Source organism: Solanum dulcamara, chromosome 5 (assembly GCF_947179165.1).
Source record: "Solanum dulcamara chromosome 5, daSolDulc1.2, whole genome shotgun sequence".
In the NCBI taxonomy this organism is placed as follows: Eukaryota; Viridiplantae; Streptophyta; class Magnoliopsida; order Solanales; family Solanaceae; genus Solanum; species Solanum dulcamara.
The window spans coordinates 76,282,008-76,300,735 of NC_077241.1; the positions used below are offsets into that span (position 1 = coordinate 76,282,008).

Here is an 18,728-nt window from a genome sequence, read left to right on the forward strand (position 1 = left end):
TGAGTAATTGCGTAACTTGACATTTATATGTGCATCAAATTTCTGTTATAAGGGACGACATATCTGTTGTCTAAAAAGACATTATTTTTATTGACTTTGGTACCGTGTTTCTTCTCTTATAAATAGAAAATTCATCTGCATCAAAAGTTGTTTGATTGTTGAACTTCTTTGGAAAATGTTTGCTGCACTTTCCTTGCTTCATACATAGACATTCCGGATTGAGGTCTCCACAAGGTCCATGCATCATGTGGTTCTTGACCGCATTATAACTATCAGGATCGACTTCCCTATCAGATATTTCAGCTATTATAATTGTGTCGATATGATCTATGGATGGACTTTTTAATGTGGGATGCAGGAACAGTAGTATATCTGCATGAGGCAGTCCTCTTTTCTGAAACTCAATAGTGTATAAACCTACAAAAATGATGGTATAATGTGCTGGTTAGGACGCAGAAGGAATAATCATTTATTAATTATTTTACTAAAATGTAAAGGCTTGAATTACTAAGTGCTGCATTCCGTTAGTATGTATAAGTTTGAACTTACATGCGATTATTTTTCTAAAGGGTTGTTGCTTTTTCAGATCTTGCATTAGTTGAAATAATTTAATCTGTAAGACTTTGCACGATGTCTAGCCGGTTATCATCGCCACATTGGCCTATTAAGTGGATCATTTCATTTATTTCTTGCCACTTTGGATTGCATGTGAAAGTGAGGAACAAATTTGGATATCCAGCCCACCTACAAATTGTCATTGCATCTTGATAATTTTGTGCCCTATATTGAGGTCCCCCGATGTGAGATGAAGGCAAGATAACAGTTTTTCCTATCAGTGAGCAATCTGAATCACCACGGAGAATGGCATCCATTAATCCAGAGTAAAGATTAGCTCTGAGCCTTTTTTGATTATTTTGAACATAACGAAATCTTTCTTCCTCTATTGCCATGTAACCGTCAATAATGTATTGTTGTAATAGTCTACCATCTAGTAAAAGAGTGTGCCCCTCGTTAAGTCTTTGTTGTATTCTGAAGAAATACAACTCTCTCATTGATAACTTTGCTGCTTGTAAGTTTTGTTCATCACATCTGCCAAATTAATTTCAAGTCTGTATCCATCTTCACCAAATGGGTGTATTAGTGGATATGTCGTAGACATGAAACTGGGGTGTAGATCTGTTCTTCTTTGAAGTCCATTTTTTCGATGTTCTACAACAACATCTCACTGGAAGTTTTCCTCTGTAAGATCACCAACGATTAATCCCGCTACTTCAGAAGTTGTGGGTATATTATATTGTCGACCATCTCTTGTCCTGTTAGAGAGAAGGCGTAGGCAAAATGCAGATTCAGGATGCTCTTTATATCTATCCCCAGCCATTAGTAATGATTTTACAAAAATATTATGTTCGTCTAACATTTCAGATAATCCATGTACAATTTTGGGATCAAGGTCTCCTTGCAGTAGGCAATTCATTCTGTTATTTATCTCATATTCAGTATCATATACATATAGCTGAGCAAATTGAGGGTTTTTTCTATTTTCAGGTAATAAAAATCCTATGCGATGATAATTCTGACCGCTCATCCTGAAAACGTATGGCCTCTTTGAGCGATTGATAGATCCATCAACTCGACCTCCCATGGATGTAAATGCAAATATTGAGTTATAAGTCCTGATATTTTTTTTGGAAATTTATACCTAGATGTCCAAATTCGGTACCCAAAAGATACTTGAGATAAGGTGGTGGTTATCTCAATAACAATAGTTGTACACGGCCTCCTTCCATATAAAAAAAGAGAATATCGATTTTGTTGATTGTACTATTTTTGTTGTCCGTTCTTCATACCATAAAAGGGCACCACAATATTCGTATGTGTACTTAAGGGGCCGAAATTTCAAGTTATTGTGTAATGGCCTGTCAAATTCAAAGATTTAAATATAAACATAAGCATATTATAGGTTGTTAATGATCTATTTGTTTGGTTTGACATATCTATAATAAGGCGAAGTTTAGAATTTAGTTAAGAGATAAATCGAAATGCATATTAACATACCATTTTGATGAGTCTGAAGATGCCTGGCTGATAAGTTTGACATTTTCGTCAACTTTGTGAATTTATTCACAAAACGTATAAGCTGTTTTATTTTTTTTAAGGATGATTCTTGTATTGTTTTTCTATTAAAGCAACCTTTCTCTTCAATCTGGAATACTTGCATCTAGTATTTTTGAGCGAACCTATTTCCCCTCCCAATCTTATTCATTTACACTTTCCCCACAAATCAATAACACCTCATTCCTATTAAGTGCCTAGGCAAACCCCATATCTTTCTCCAACTCATATTTAAATTCATGATACAAATTTGATAATTTAGGTAGCTTAAGGGCAACATCAAATTCACACATCACACTCAATTCAATTTGTTTGTATATTTATTCCTACTCCACTTCAATTATCCATGGTATACTGTATCAACAATTGTATTTGGATGTAGCCAAAAAGATCTAACTTTAATATATTCTATTCATTCAAAACAAATCTAACAGGTTCAATGGAATTGCTATCAGCTATTGTTAAATAATACAGTGGGTCAGTGAATGTTTGGTTGGAAATTAACTTCCTACAGCAACTTCTACCAGAATTAGCTCGGCAGGAATGGATGCTAAAAATAAACTTCCACAGAAATGCATCAACAGGCCAGTGTAGTTGAAATCCATCACAATGTCACTCATCAAACTGAATTCTGAATGTCAGCATATATTTTAATTTATTAAAATATTCTTCTCCTTGGTGATCTGGATATTATCCTCCATGGCTGATAATATTTTAGACATTTATGGATAACAGGAAAAAGGTTTTGTAGCAGCTCTTGTGGCTCAAGAGAAATTCTCAGAACCAAGAAAAGTCATTTTTATTTGTCCATTATTTTTAAAAAAAATCGCTTTTATTTGTTACTTTTAACATATCAAAAAAATTATTTTTTTTTTATATTTTACCCTTATTAATAATTATTTATTCCTCAAGTCATTGTTGACCTTATACTAAACACCACCAATTACTATGGTATTATGGTAAGTTGAGGACATCCAATAAAATTGAAACTTATACAAGTATAACAGAAAGCAAAGTAAAAAAAATTATGAACTAAACTTAGAACTAAAAAATAAACAAAAGGGGACATGTGATTGTTACAACAATATGGTACTGTAAGATCTACCAACAAAATTGTTTTGTCATGGGGCAAAGAAATTAGACATGGTAGGTGGTAGCACATGTCAAGATTTATATGTCCCCAAATTCTAGAAATGAGTCCTCACCCTTCTTGGTCTGAATAGAAGTAAACATTTAGAATAAGAAAAAAAAGAAGCAAATCAGTATGGTTAGATTTATATGTTGATTTTAATTTATTTAGTAGAATAAATAACTTCCAAAGATGTGATGGTCCAAACTTTAGTGGGGTACAATATTTTCTTACTAAGTGAAATTCTCACCAAAAATTCTTTGATCTCAAGATTCCATTTTAGAGACTTAAGTATTTCAAGAACAATTAATAGGGAAGTGGATCTTGTTGCTACAACAATAAATTGGAACAGTAAATGCTACTAACAAAAATTGTTGGGTATTTTGCAGTTAACTATCTTCCTTAGTTTGCAGTGAGTTGGGAGTAGTAGAGCAACATTGAATTTGTTAGTTATTTTTAGGTGAAATTAGGCAGGCTCATTTATTCCCATTATTCAATTTTCATTCTCATTTTGACTTTGTAGAAATAGCCACATTTTGGATCTTTCTTTTTTGAAAAATTAACCTTTTTTTTTTTTGAAAATGATACATAACAGAATTTAGCCTGTAAAAGGATTGAATTGTATCCAAACAACAGGAGCTTCAAAAAAGTAATAAGAGAGCGCCCCCTATTTTATCTCCCTTAAAGTCCTTTATGAATTTCGAATCGAGAGACTAGTAGTACTAGTGGAATGACCCAACTTGACCTACTCGGCCCAATTTTTAGCAATTAGGATTGAAGGACTTGAATCTTAATAAAGATATCATTAACCCCATTAAACAAGCAACATATAGGTGTTGATCATACTCAAAGCCCTCTGAGTAGGATGCATCCTCCAAAAATGAAAGAAATCAAGTACGAAAAGAAAGAACAAAATCGCGACAAATGACCAATCTGATTGCAAATTTGGAACCTCAGTTTAGGTTTAAGGAATACATTAAAGCAAAATCATCCTCTTAATCATCCACAAATCCAGGATCTGAAATTACATTCTCCAATTCTTTAGCTTTTTCGTCATTGAAGCCCATTGCAGCCAATACCTTATAACCTGGTGATCCTTGTTGAGACCACACTCCAAGGAGCACATGAGTAGTTGTAATCTCCCCATTGTCACCTGCATTTCCATTAATACCGGTAATCAAGAACATTTTCGTTCTCTTCTCCCCAAACAAATAAACCAGGTGATCTTGAAGTGAAAATGCTTTTCATCACATGGTTACATTTGACCATATGAATAACAAATTTTCTCTCTTTGCTATTCCAGGGAGAGACACTAGGTGTTTTGAAGATAAAAGGAACGTTATTCAAAAGATCAAGATGAGTAGCATATAAGAAGTGCTTAATTACAAGAAACAATTATTGGACAGAGATTCAGATGTTATAAAACTTTTAATCATGAGCTAGCTTTTGAATTGAGTTACGCTCACGGGTCATATCTTCACAAAACTAATCCGTTTATTAAAAGAAAATCCATTTATTTTATGTGAAACAACAACATACCTAGCGAAATCCCACAAGTGAGGTCTGGGGAATATACGCAGACGTTACCATTTCCTTGTGGAGGTAGAGAGATAATGAAAATATGAAGTAACAGCAGAAAACTAAGTTGATAGATCTAAATTTTGAGTAGCTATATGAATTTGAAGAATTGAAACTTTGAAAGTTGCATTAGAAAATATCAATTGAATTCTTTAAGACTATGTTGCTTGGACTCTTCAAATATGTTGACAGGTGCGTGTCGGATCCTTCAAAAGTAGTGCATTTTTAAAGGATTTGACATGAGTGAGGCATCATTTTTGGAGAATCTAAGCAAACATAGGTTTGAGATATCTCTAAACAGAAAGTGATAAACTATGATGGCGATTTTTCCTCTCATGAGCTAGCTTTTAAAACCATGCTAGATTTTAACTTTGATTGTAGACTAAGAAAGTTCTGTTTTGGATTTGGACCAAGTTAGCCACAACATAAGTAGATGGTTCAGAGGAACCATCCAAGCCTAGGAAGTAACAACAACATACCCAGTGAAATCCTACAAGTGAGGTCTGAAAAGGATAAGATGTACACAGACTTTACCACTACCTCATGGAGATAGAGAGGCAATTTCAGAAAGATTCTCGGCTCAAAAGTCACAGCCTCAAGTAAGAGAGAAAAACAATATATATAGCATAATGGCAAAAAACGAAAAGCGATGCAAATTTTACAAGACAAGAACAATAACGATAACAAAGTAATGTGATAATCAAAGACAATAACAACACAACTATAATGGCACGCCTAGACCTACGACCAACCCTAAACTAACACAAGGCAAGACACCATTCCATTCCTACTAGTCTTCCACTCTAATCCGCGACCTCCAGTCCTTTCGATCTAAGGTCATGTCCTTGGTGATATGAAGTAGCGCCATATCTTGTATCATCACCTCTCCCCAATATTTTTTCGGTCTACCCCTACCCCTCTGCATAACCCCAAATCCAACCGCTCGCACCTCTTAACTGGGGCTTCGACACCCCTCCTCTACACATGCCCAAACCATCTCAGTCTCGCTTTTCTCATCTTATCTGCCACAGAGGCCACTTCCACCTTCTCCTGGATAACCTCATTTCTGATCTTATCACTCCTAGTGTGTCTACACATTCATCTCAGCATACTCATCTTCTGAACATCAGAGTTCTTTACTGGCCAGCACTCCACTCCATATTACAACGTCAGTCTAACCACCATTCTGTAGAACTTACCTTTAAGTTTACGTGGTACCTTTTTATCACATAGGACTCCAGAGTCAAGCCTCTATTTCATCCATGTTGCCCCAATGCGATGCGTGATATCATCGTCGATGTCCCCACTACTCTAAATGATGGAACCAAGATATTTAAAGATTTCTGTCTTGGAGGTAGGTTGAGTGGCAAGCCTCACTTCCATACCCTCTTCATCCATCGCAACACTGAATTCGCACTCCACGTATTCTGTTATAATTTTGCTCAATCTGAATCCTTTGGACTCCAGAGTTTGTCTCCAAACCTCTAACCTATCATTAACTCTGTTCCCAATCTCATCAATCAAAACTATGTCATCCGCAAATAACATACACCGTAGAACCTCCTCCTGAATAGACCGTGTCAGCTCATCTATCACCAAGGCAAAAAGAAAAAGACTCAGCACAGATCTCTGATGTAGTCCCATCTCAATTGAAAAATGCTCTGAGTCACCTCCCACCGTCCTAATTCGAATCTTGGCTCCAGCATACATGTCCTTTATCGCCCTAATATACAACATCAGAACACCTTTAGCCTCCAGACACCTCCAGAGAACATCTCTCGGAACTTTGTCATAAGCCTTTTCAAGACAATGAACACCATATGAAGATCCCTTTTTCTTTCTCTAAATTTCTCCACCAATCTCCGCATAAGATGGATTGCTTCAGTAGTCGACCACTCCGACATGAATCCGAACTGATTCTCTGAGATTGACACTCCTCTTCTCACCCTCATCTCCACCAATCTCTCCCATATCTTCATAGTGTGGCTTAGCAATTTGATACCCCTGTAATTATTACAATTCTGGATATCACTCTTGTTCTTGTACAATGGAACCATAGCCCAGGAAGTAGCCATCTGAATTTAATTGGCTGATGCAATTCATGACCATGTATGACCACGGTCCACGGCCATGCATGGACAAGTTAGTGGTATATTTGGCTAAGTGACTGTTATAATCCTAAAACCGGTACAATTAAGCAAACACTTGAATTTCAAATTTGCTTCTGCAAGCACCTTCATGCTAGTAGATCTTGTGAAGTCAAAGATCATTCCTCCGCATGATTCATTAAAATATTTTCCGTGGTTCAAACAGGAATTTAAGAGATACTTGTGAAGGCAGAGATGCATCAATACAACAAACATGTGTATGTGTAAAATTGAGTGAGATTATATACATACCGGATTTGAGTTTTTCATCAAGGGCCCAATCAAGAGCCTTTTGCGCATCTTCAGTCAAAGGAGGTTCCTTGGGACTGAAATAGTAGAAGTCCCCTTTTCCAAGTATTTTGACAGTTTCTTCACGTACTTTTAAGAGAGTAATACTGTTTGCCCGTAAATATTTAGAAGCAAAATTCGTCCCTGCAATGCCGGAAGGAAATAAGTGCTCTAACATGACTTACTTCAAGTAGCAGAACCAGTATTCATGGAAGCTATTTCACCAAAATGATTAAAGCAGCTTAAATCACAGGGAAAGTGTAAGTTGGAGATATAAACAGAGTCTACATACAAGGTCTTTAGTATGCCAACATACTATTGAATGACCTGTTCTAAAAGTAACTCTCTCTTTTCTTCTTTTATCTCTCAAATTAATACAGATATGCAGTCATAATCTAATACTTTCTGTCTATATCTGAATGATGTTCTTGGTGCAGAGAGTTCCTAATACATATAAGCTAAAATCAACAGAATGACATTTCCCATCAACTTACAAGTGTTGTGTACCAACTTCTGTGTGCCACGTTGTTCCAAAACATAACCTAAAATGCAGAGAATATCTTTCCAATGAAGTTGCAGCAATCTTGTCTTCTACTGTTTCATGTGCCGGTCAATTTTCTTTAGGCTCCTCAAAAGAGCAACTAACATCAGAAGCCACAACACATATAGTTCACTCCAAGAGCCTCTCAACCTCGCCTAATTCTTTTCACGTATTGAACAACTTTGTATATATCACAATGTTTTATAGCAATGTAAAATGGCTTTGGTAACTACATAATGTTAGGTAAGTTCGGTAAGTTGCCAGGTTTGACAAGAGTAATCTTATTCAAATCTCAATGAAAAAGAACAAGGATTAGATGGACGGACACAACTGCACAGGAGTTACTAAAGTAAAGGTGTTCTAAATATGTGAACGTGAAACAACTCTTCTCATTCATATCTCTAGCAAAAACTCCATTGTTATGCCACATTCTAACATTAAAGAATGAGCACACCAAGAAACTATCTTCTGTCTATTGTTTATTCAAGTGCTAGTTTGAGTTATTAGCATCACGAGTAACAAAGCAATAAGAGTTCCTTCCCGCTTGCATGATCAAACAGCGTATCTCTAGCAAAATAACAAATATTTTCTTAGTAAAGTTTCAAAAAAAAATAACAGACCTTCAATCAAAATCCCCATGATAAGAGCTTCTGTTCCAGTAGTAGGATATTTAAGTTTTCTTGCTTCCAGTTCAGCCATGGTAAATGATTTTATCGCCTTCGCCGACCATCTAAAATTTCACTCACCGAATTCAAGATACCTCAAAACACATTGAAATACCAACTAATAAACAACAACAAATCAAACAACAACTAATATCCCAAAACTTTCCTCCTCCTTTTCTGGTTCAATAAAACAAGTAATAAAAGGAAAACACTCACTTAGGAATCTTCTCTATAGGTACTGCAGGCTCCGGCTTTCTGCAATAACAGAATGATACAAAGCTGTCATCTTTATAGCTTACAGGCTAAAATTTCGATTGACCCAGAAATAATACAATCAATCTTTCCCAAAACAATTGGCATCAACTATATGAGTTCTCTATGTCCATAAAAAACAACTTAAAAAATGGAAATGTTTCTGCAAGGATAAATAAGGGGCAAGTGTAAGAACTGACCCACGGGGAAGGATGAAGGCGACAGCGGCTCTAATGGGGCACTGTTTTGAAAAAAATTGTTTGAAATTCTTGGACTGAAGAGAGAAATTGACTGGAGTACCAAGTAATTGACACTGCAGATTTTTCGGTTCCAATGCGTTTTTTGTCCGGAGAGATGAATTGGGTCCTCTGTAATTCAGCTGGTTGATGCTCTTAGAAGTTGCTGTCATTGTAGAGAGAGCTTGAACAGCCATTTTTGCCCCCAAGACTCTGCTCCAATTTGAGAAAATGGGTTGAAAGTTTGGACCTTTCTGGTTTGGGACGATGATGAGAAGATGATAAGAAACGATGACGTTAGCCTTATGGGCTTGAGATCCAATACTTTATGGGCCCAACTTGCTTTAAGCCCACAAGAAACATGAAATTCTAAGGTGCACCGCAATCTGAAATGTGACTTTTCTTTAGTGAAATTTCTTCTTTTAGTTGATGATACATATTTTTTTATAAAGGAAATTACGCGAATAAATAAAAATATACTAATTAATTAATTAACATAATTATAATTTAGCTAATTTATAATTTATCACTAATATTTAGCTTTAGTTATGATTTGAATTTGTATAATTCGAATGTTTGTATAATTCAAAATTTGTATAATATAATTTGTATAATTTTTGTATAATGTAATTGTATATAATATAATTTGTATAACTGTTTAATATCAGATGTTTGTGTTTGTATAAATTTGTTATTTTAAGTTTATACAAAAATAACTCAATTATACCCATAAATTATACAAACGAGAAACTTAAACTATAGCAGCAGTCCGTAAATATGCAAGCTATAGCTAAGGATACTAATTAAGTTTATTATAATAGTTATTTGCAAAATTTCTCCTATTTTATAATCAACTTTAACCTAACTTCCATAGTTGAACTAATTCTTTCCTCTTTTTTTGGTTTCCCACCTGTTTGCGGAGTGCGCACTAATTCTATTAATGGGCCCTGCAGTGTGCACTGGAAAACCAAAAAAAAAAAGAATTAGCTCAACGTAAAGAAGTTAGGTTAAAGTTAATTATAAAATAGGAGAAATTTCAACAAATATTGGTGTTGAACTAATTCTATTAATCCAAACATATGCTCAACGTAAAGAAGTTAGGTTAAAGTTAATTATAAAATAGGAGAAATTTCAACAAATATTGGTGTTGAACTAATTCTATTAATCCAAACATATGCTCGTTAATCTATTTTATTTGTTTTTAACTCTATGTGGCTAGCTAACGTTTTATAGCTGGTTGATATGTTAGTTGTAGCGCGCCTTCCCTCCTCCCCTCACTTTAGAAAGATTTTTCAGCATTTTCTTAAGAGAAATTTAGAAGTACTCATTTCTACTGAAAATAGCAATGTTTAATCAAAGCATATGTCTTTTGTCACACCCAAGCACTCATTCTTCAAATACTCTGCCCTAATTCAGTTTTACCCATAATTGGGTTATTCAATTATATATACAATGATGGTCTCAACAATATGAGACAGAGCCTTGAATGAGTGATTGCTCCCTCTGTGTATGCCAGCTATGTTAGTTTCCTTGCTTTGCACTTCCTTGCAGTTGTACGCGATCTGTGCAGCTAATAAAACCAAAAGTGACAAATAATTGTCCATTGATCTCTGCTATAAGTGTGATGTGCAGATAATATCCTACGCAGCAATAAAGATTCTCGATGGATGCAAATGACCTTCTCGGTCATCAAAGAATCTGAGATCCCCGTTCCCTTCATTTCTTTCACCTGTCCAGACACAATAACAAAGCAGAAGCTCATTGTAGCAACAACTCCTCATCTCTCTGTAGTTGTTTGAGCCGTCTTTTTGCATATACAGTGATCATCACAGTTGTAACAAAAGTGAAACTAAAGCCAAGAACATTAAGAATAATCTGTGGAGCTGATAAAAAACGTTGCTCTTGAGAAGCATTTGCAAGAGTCTTTATCAGGATGCCACTGCACAGAAAGTTGGAAGTAAAAGTATTCAGCAAGTGGAAGTTTTTCTTAATCAGTAAACAACAGATACTATTAATAGAATAAAACCAGACAAGAGGAAGTTTTAATAATGAAAAGTAAACATTTGTCAGAGTGTAGCAGGCAGCATATACCAAATGAAACCCTCCTAAAACTAGTACAAAGATTGCTTTGTGTTCAGTTTGCATTCTCCATGGAGAATGAAATATGCAATCCTTCCCATCCAACTGCACTCCTGCCACAACGGCCCTCCAAAACAATGGTGCAAAAGGAACCAAAACCCGAATAATAACAGACAAGCAGAGTACTAAACATGAAAGGCAATAAAACTTGTGCAATCAGAAATATGGAATAGTATCAACAACCCTAAATAAGAAAAATCAGGAGAAAGACACAAATCGATTGCTCTTTCTTTTTACTTTCCTAAAAGCATGCAATCATGGACTACAATTACCTTTAAAGGATTTAACTAGTATAAACAGAAATTCATCATTATTTAATAGAATAGGTCAGCCAAATTATTTCCAGTCACAAGTTACTTCTCTGCCTTCCCACTTTAAGTACGTAACTAGTGCAAATATGTTGGTCGAAATGAAGAACCATTATTGTTAATGTGAGTCCTCGACTCCTTTCATATAACTATTTGTGAAGAGTTTAATGGGTTTTGATTTCACTATCAAGTGTTTAAATTAGACTTATAAACTTTAGCTTCGGCCATAGAGCACAAATTTTATTACTATACTATATTTTACTATCAATTTGACCTCCACAATAACTTATCTTGAAAGATAAGTGATAACTTAATGATTTATGCCTGTCTCCAGGTGGTGAGCATAAACTATTGTGTTCATGTTTGATACATAAAAGCTTGAACATTGTCCACAATTAGTTAATTCTGCATCAGAGAAATACAACAGTAAGAGCATGAACACTTACTTAGCTGAAAGAATGAAACCTTAGTGTAGCAGCACAAAATACTGAGTCCCCCCAACAGAGATAATATAATAGGACAAGGAAGCAAGAAGAAATAGTTTTTTCTGCTGTTGAGAATAAGGTTTTGTCAAATATCCTGCAATGACCTTCACTTATAGAGAGAATATCAACTAAGTCGGGAAAAAAAATGTCCGTTGTGCGTCTAAGATCAAAATTATAGGCAACCACAAGCATGGCAAGGGAAAAAAGGGAAAGGTGAGCTAAAAAAGTTTTCCACCAGCATTGAACAAAGTTATGCTGACACATCAACCAAATTGCTATTTCTGTACCTCAAAACACCTCAAACATTAACCAGGATCATAACATAACTTGGAGAAGAACAATTAACATTTATATCCACATGTATATTATCCCTTTCTCAATTGGCTAGCTGTGAGGAGGTGATCTTAACGGCTGAGAATTTGAAAAAGAGGAAGATTACACATGTCAGCCAGTGCGTCAGGAGTAAAAGCTCGGGAGAAGATGTGAGCCACCTACTGCTAAGTTGCTGGAAAGTGACTCGCTTCTGATGGGAAACACTGTTATGGTTTGGTCGAGTTATAGTGCCAGGCACGGTTAAAGAAGCCATGTTCAGATGGATAGTTAAAAGATGGAAGAGAAGAAGTAGGACGTGGGATGTTGCTCTCATAGCACTTAAGTGGACCATGGGGAGAAATATGAAAGCTTTTGATGGAATAGAGAAGAATTTTACTCATTGAGGAGTAGATTATTACCTACTATCTTTTTTGGCACACCCACAAACAACGTACTTGGTGTAATCCCACAAATGGGGTCAGGGGAGGGTAGAGTGTAATCCCACAAAGGTTGCTTTTAATCTTTATAAACCAGAGGTGTGAGGAGAGGGAGGGATGCAGACATGGAGGAATGGAATGCAGGACCCTGCCCACCACTAATAGATAATTCATCAACAGATATTGCTGACACACGAAATACATCCAGCAAGTCAATTTTCATACACAAGAAATGAAAGAGAATTCTTACGTGTAAATTGTAACAAATATTTCTGGAACCATGCCTATGAGTGTCCCCAGCAAATAAGGACCATACTTGACACCAGTTGCCATTGCACAGTAATTGAAGACTATGTACGGAAAAGGGGAAATCCTGATTAATGTAACAGCTCGGGCCTGATTAAACCAATTCCCTTCACCAGCTAGTCTTATAACAGAAGCATTCTTGGGGTTTCTTTCTATCAAGCTCTACAGGAGAAAAAAAAGACATTAAATTTATTTGAGTCAGTAACCAAAATGAAAAACAGTGCAATCAGCTGGTGAAAAGTAATCAAGTACGTACTTGGATTCTGTGATGGAAAAGATGACCTATGAAATAAGGAAGAGATACACCAATAGGAACTGCTGCAATGATAAGTAGAAAACCATAACCATATCCGAATGTCATCCCAGCTACCCACATGGAGGGAGTGGACGGTAAAAGCAGGGTGGGGAATAGTGCCACAGAAGCATAAACTAGAACTGCTAGTACTGGAGTACTGAATGTCCTGGTCTCCCAATTCAGTATTGGAATAATCTCCTGAAATAGGAAAAACAACAGTCAGAGATTGATATGATTCAGAATCATAAAAACGTGGTGATCTTCATTACAACAAGTGTCGAAAAATTAGAATCACCAGAGAGAAATAACAAAATAGTATGATGAATGGTGTTAACAGCCAATCCATTAATGAACTACCCTTAGTACTCCATAAGCATCCCGCCATATTCAGGTCAATTTCATCCCAACGCTAAATGAATGGGTTAACTCTGTGACTCCTAAAATAATTAAGTTAGCAGCATTGAGCTCAGCTGCAGCTTTACAACAATTCTTCCACCTGAAGTACTAAATTTAGTAAGTACTCAAAATCCAAGTCACCTCACAAAGTCAGCAAATACTAATGGGATCGGTTCAGACTTCCTCCATAAGCAGGCCCTTAACAGAATAAAGACTAGTTGTTGATGAAAGACATAACACATTACAGTCTCCAGTTTAGCTGAAGCATCAATAAAATCACACTCAACTTATGAATCTCCTATCCCTTAAACTAATAGATTCAGAGAGGTTGAAAAGTATGAATCAATGCACTTATAGAGCAAGCAAAAAAGCTAAAACAGAGTGCTCTCTCTGAAAGAATTCCACAAGAAAACACAAATATCACGCTCAAACTGACCTTATCCATGAAAAAGGGTCCAACCCATTTGAGAAAAACAGCAGCCAACACTCCCACAAAAGCAAGGACAAGTACCAGCTTAGCCCACCACCAAAGAGACCAACATCTGCTATTACCTCCATATCTAAGCTCTGAAGATGAAGCACTCATACAACCCGCAACAAAACCTTTATTATCCTCCAAATCATCTCCACCTAATTTCACATAATCACCCTTCAGATCTTCCCTCGCCAACCCTAACAACGGCGATGGAACCACCACCACTACCCCTTCCTCCTCATCGCTCCCAGCAAAAGTCATCACCACAAAATCAGCAAATCCAATTCCAAATTATCAAAATCCAAAAAAAAAAACAGATGGGTTTTCGTTTTCCCTAATTAACCAAGAATTTGATTACAAATTCCAATCAAAATCCAAAACCCAGATGGGGTTTTCCCAAAATTAACCGTTAAACGTATTTAATAGCTGAACCCCTTTATGGAAAAAAGTAATTTAAGCCCTAATAAAGGGGGTAATGGGGAAGAATTGAACAATTCTGTCTACAGACACATTACATACAAAGATTAAACAAATAAATTGGATGCTGATGAGTGAATGATGAAGAAGAGAAAATGGTAGATGAGAAGAGAAGCAATCAATAATGTACTAGTAACGAAAACACAGAGAAAATAAAATGAAAAAAAAAAGGGTTTAATATACTCTAATCAACCGATATTTTTATTTTATTATTTTACAACAACCGATATTTTTGTATAACTCTGTTAAAGAATTGCATAATGCCCACTCCATCAGTCAGCTTTCGGCCGTTCTTTCAATGAAATGACTATATTCTCCCTAACCAAATTTTTTATTTGTGTTTCTAAAACAGAATATATTTACAATCTCTTAACTTTGTCGAGTAAATTAACATTCGAATTATAACCTATTTCAATTCAACAGCACATGTGATAATATATTTGTATTTAAATACTTTTAACTCAAATTTTAGAATCGTCAAAATTGGGCGATTTCTTGAATTTATTAGTAACTTTATATTAGATGCATTAATTGTGATCTATTTTAATTGAGCAGCATGAATACATAATAACGTATTTTTATTTAGATATTTCTTGCTTTAAATTTGAAAAAATTTATGTGAATATTTTCAAATATTTATCACAATAATAATTTATATTCAATATAATTCTACTAATAAAATCTAAAATAAGCTTATTTTGATGGAGGCTGATATATTATTTTATGGGAAACTTACATAGATATATTATATTAGAAAAATATTTATCATTTATAGCAATAATATTTTTATTTTTACTGAACAGTTATAATAAAGTTCTAATACATGTTACAAAAAAACAATTTATAAAACACCTATAATACAAATTTTATTGATAGGTAATACATTTGTCACACACTTTAATACAATTATAATACATTATGTTGATTTTTTATTAAGCAAACATAATATATTTTTGGAACACTTATAATACATTTATATTACATTCATAATTCACTTTTAATAAATAATACAGATTTATCATAATATTGTTATGTATAATAATAAATATAAAAATATCATTAAAATCAATAATTATTTATTAAAAAATACTCTTTTAAGTAATTTTTTCTTATTTTATCTAAAAGCTCAAGATAATCTGCAATCACTATAATTTCTACCACAGTCTCTCCCTTTTGAGTGAGCAATTTGTGCGCACTCGATAAATTCCTAACTGTGCGATAGCCAGCAAATCACACATAGGATGTAAACCAGATTAGGCAAGCCCTATGTGAAAGGTTCATCTTAGAAAGCATTGAGGAGGATCGACTCCAAGTCATCCGTATGAGTGACTATTCTCTATTTAAATCGATTGAGTCATTTCAAATAATGAGATTGATATATTACAATAGCATAAATAGACAAATCTAGTACAATAGATTTTTATCTAATTTTACTAGTAATTACAAAGAAAATCTCAACAAAAATGTAGTACTTAGATTGGAATTTACTCACGTAATAAATTCCTCATGTTATTTGTCTGAATTGGACTTCACTTTCCTCGTAATTGTTACTGTATTATATTTACTACTATGAGGCATTTCACATGAACTCGTGAAAGGGACAAGACTGTCATTTGATTTACTTCTTTTGACTACCGCTAGTTTGGTACTCCTTTTTTTTACTCAAAAAAATATCATTTGATGGTAGACCCCACCAACTTGTTAATATAATATATTCGTATAATCCTAAAAATGTTCCCTTATAATCACTTGCTTTAAGCCACACTTCATTACGACGTCGTATAATATACCGATACGACACGTATGAGGTAACGTAATGCCGCGTAGTCTGCGATATAGGACACGTGGCATAATGTCGATCGTTTATGCGTGACAGTGAGGTTACAAGTGTGGTTAACGGGAAGTTTGGGTTTGGGCTTTATTGTAGTGGGCCCCGAGGTGGACCCATCGGGCTTTCTTAAAAGGTAAATCACTTCTGTTTTTTTTCTTTTTGTCGTGACGTCACCGCTACGACTGGAATTTCTCTCTTATTTTATTTTATTTTTTATGTTTTTTTATCGTTATTTGATATTTATGTTGAAAATGACTTATTTAGATTGGTATGAGTAAGACCCGCTCGGAAAAGGCATTTTATACTAATAATTTTTTATATTCAGAATTTAAATTAAGATCTTTAATTAAGAAAAATAAATTTTATCTATTGTATTACATCCATTGGCTTGCGCAGTTTCCTATTTTGGAATACAGCAGAAAAGTGAAAGAGTTTTGATTGGATTTGCGTGAAGTTTACTGGAAATTGTGTTTATATCTTATAAGATCGAATGAGAGATTGACACGTATGGAAGAGTTGAATTTGGTGGGCCAGAGAGACAGAAAAGCATATAGCTTAAACATGTGAGGAATGATTAAGCAATTTAATAAGATTGTAATATACATTAATTAATCCTAATAAAGTATCGAATGAATTCTGTCTTACTTGCTTCTTTTTTTTTTATTATTGTATTGTATTGTATTTTAAAGACATAAACGAAGTTGAAGGATTTTCGTTTAAATTTGAGGATAAGAAAATTACCTTCATCCAATAGATTTGTGCTTAAATTAATAACATGTTTTGCCTTAAATCAAATATCTTTGCTCTTTTCTTTTGATTTTTTGATGTATATCTTCGTCTTTTCTCATATATCATCAGTCGTAATAATTGAAAATAGCAGGATAATCAAAATTCTTAATAAAAAAGAAATCGTTCAAATAAATAATTTTTCAATAACTTTAGAATAGATTAAACCTTTGAATTAGCGATCTTACAAAATTGATCATGGAGGTTAAGTACTTAATCTATTAAGATTTATTTGTTGTTGTTGTTTTAGTTTATTATAAAAAGAAAGACATGATATTTAATAAGGTTTACAATCTAATACTTAAGTTAGTTGTTTAAGATAAGACTCAAATAGCATTTTAATTCAAAATTATAAGATTTAATTTTTATTTATTTTTAAAAGTTATTGGCTCGATCAAACTAATACATATAAGATGAAAAATAAGGAGTACAATTAAAGATGAATGAATTATTATACTTATTGGTCAACTTATTGATATTTGACATAAAAAGGCTGGATGAATTATTGGTGACAATTATGGAAAGGAAAAAATATGTTTGGAAGAGAATAATCTATCAATAACAGACACTTTAAATTATTATTGTGTAAAAAAGAGAATAAATGACAACAAAAGGAGTTGTCTATTTATATTTGTATTTGCTTTTCTCCCTCTTTCTTGGCAAATCAACTCAAGGAAACATGAGAAGACTTGATATTAAAAGTCTTGGATCAATAGATTTTTAAGTAGCTTGGTTCATGAGATAAGGTCAGTCAAATATAACGTGATAAAATTTGAGATTGAATTTATATTTTATTTGATTAAAAGTATAAATTTATTTATTTACTCTAAATAACTTATTTTACTCCAATTTAAGTATTATTTTATTCCGCCTTTTAGGTGGGATAAATTAATTCAAAAATTATATTTTCAAGACTATAATTCTAAAATAACTTAATCCACGATCCAAACGACCCCAACTCTACTTTGGAATTTTTTTTAGCTACTTTTATAAAAGAAAATATAAGTGTGAATAATTGAACTTGAAGTTATTTTTTAAAAAAAAGACCTTTTTTTGGGTGCAAAAGTAGGTCAAAAAAATTTGGTAAGCACTTTCAAATATTTAAATTCATTTTTATTATGTCTAGTATTCTTTTTGTCGTTATAATTTTTATATTTGACAACACTTTTTCTGATACTTTAGGCCTCATTTGTTTGCACTTAATGATATCTGAATTTAAATGTTTATACATTAAATTATTAAGTGCATTTATTTTTATTTAGATTTTAAGCACTTAATAAGTCTAAATAAGTCTTAATCATTAAGATTTAGAACAAAGTTTTAATATCATTAAGAGGTAAACTTATGTAGATGATATTCACCATTATTCTATCCACAATCACCAACCACCACTAATAACCACCTCTGCCATCACCACCATCATTGTCAACCATCATTACTGTCGTCTATCACAAATCACCTATGTCATCACAACCACCACATTTGATAACTACTACTATTAGTTGTTACCACACTTGCCATCTCCATCACCAC

The 18,728-nt window shown here is 33.9% G+C and overlaps 2 protein-coding genes across 2 annotated transcripts; both read right to left on the reverse strand.

The window, feature by feature from the left end:
* Positions 1-4,156: 4,156 nt before the first annotated feature.
* Positions 4,157-9,235, reverse strand: LOC129889928 (ATP-dependent Clp protease ATP-binding subunit CLPT2, chloroplastic-like). The gene is made up of 5 exons (XM_055965404.1): positions 8,913-9,235; positions 8,677-8,715; positions 8,416-8,525; positions 7,219-7,398; positions 4,157-4,394 (listed from the first exon to the last, which is right to left on the reverse strand). Exons 1-5 carry the CDS (start codon positions 9,143-9,145, stop codon positions 4,237-4,239), a joined length of 720 nt encoding a protein of 239 aa, XP_055821379.1. The 5' UTR covers positions 9,146-9,235; the 3' UTR covers positions 4,157-4,236.
* A 1,001-nt stretch (positions 9,236-10,236) lies between these two features.
* LOC129889929 (uncharacterized) lies at positions 10,237-14,711 on the reverse strand. Its single transcript, XM_055965406.1, has 4 exons — positions 14,063-14,711; positions 13,192-13,428; positions 12,880-13,097; positions 10,237-10,887 (listed from the first exon to the last, which is right to left on the reverse strand). The coding sequence occupies exons 1-4, from the start codon at positions 14,360-14,362 to the stop codon at positions 10,707-10,709; spliced, it is 936 nt and encodes a 311-aa protein (XP_055821381.1). The 5' UTR covers positions 14,363-14,711; the 3' UTR covers positions 10,237-10,706.
* Between the last annotated feature and the right edge of the window lie 4,017 nt (positions 14,712-18,728).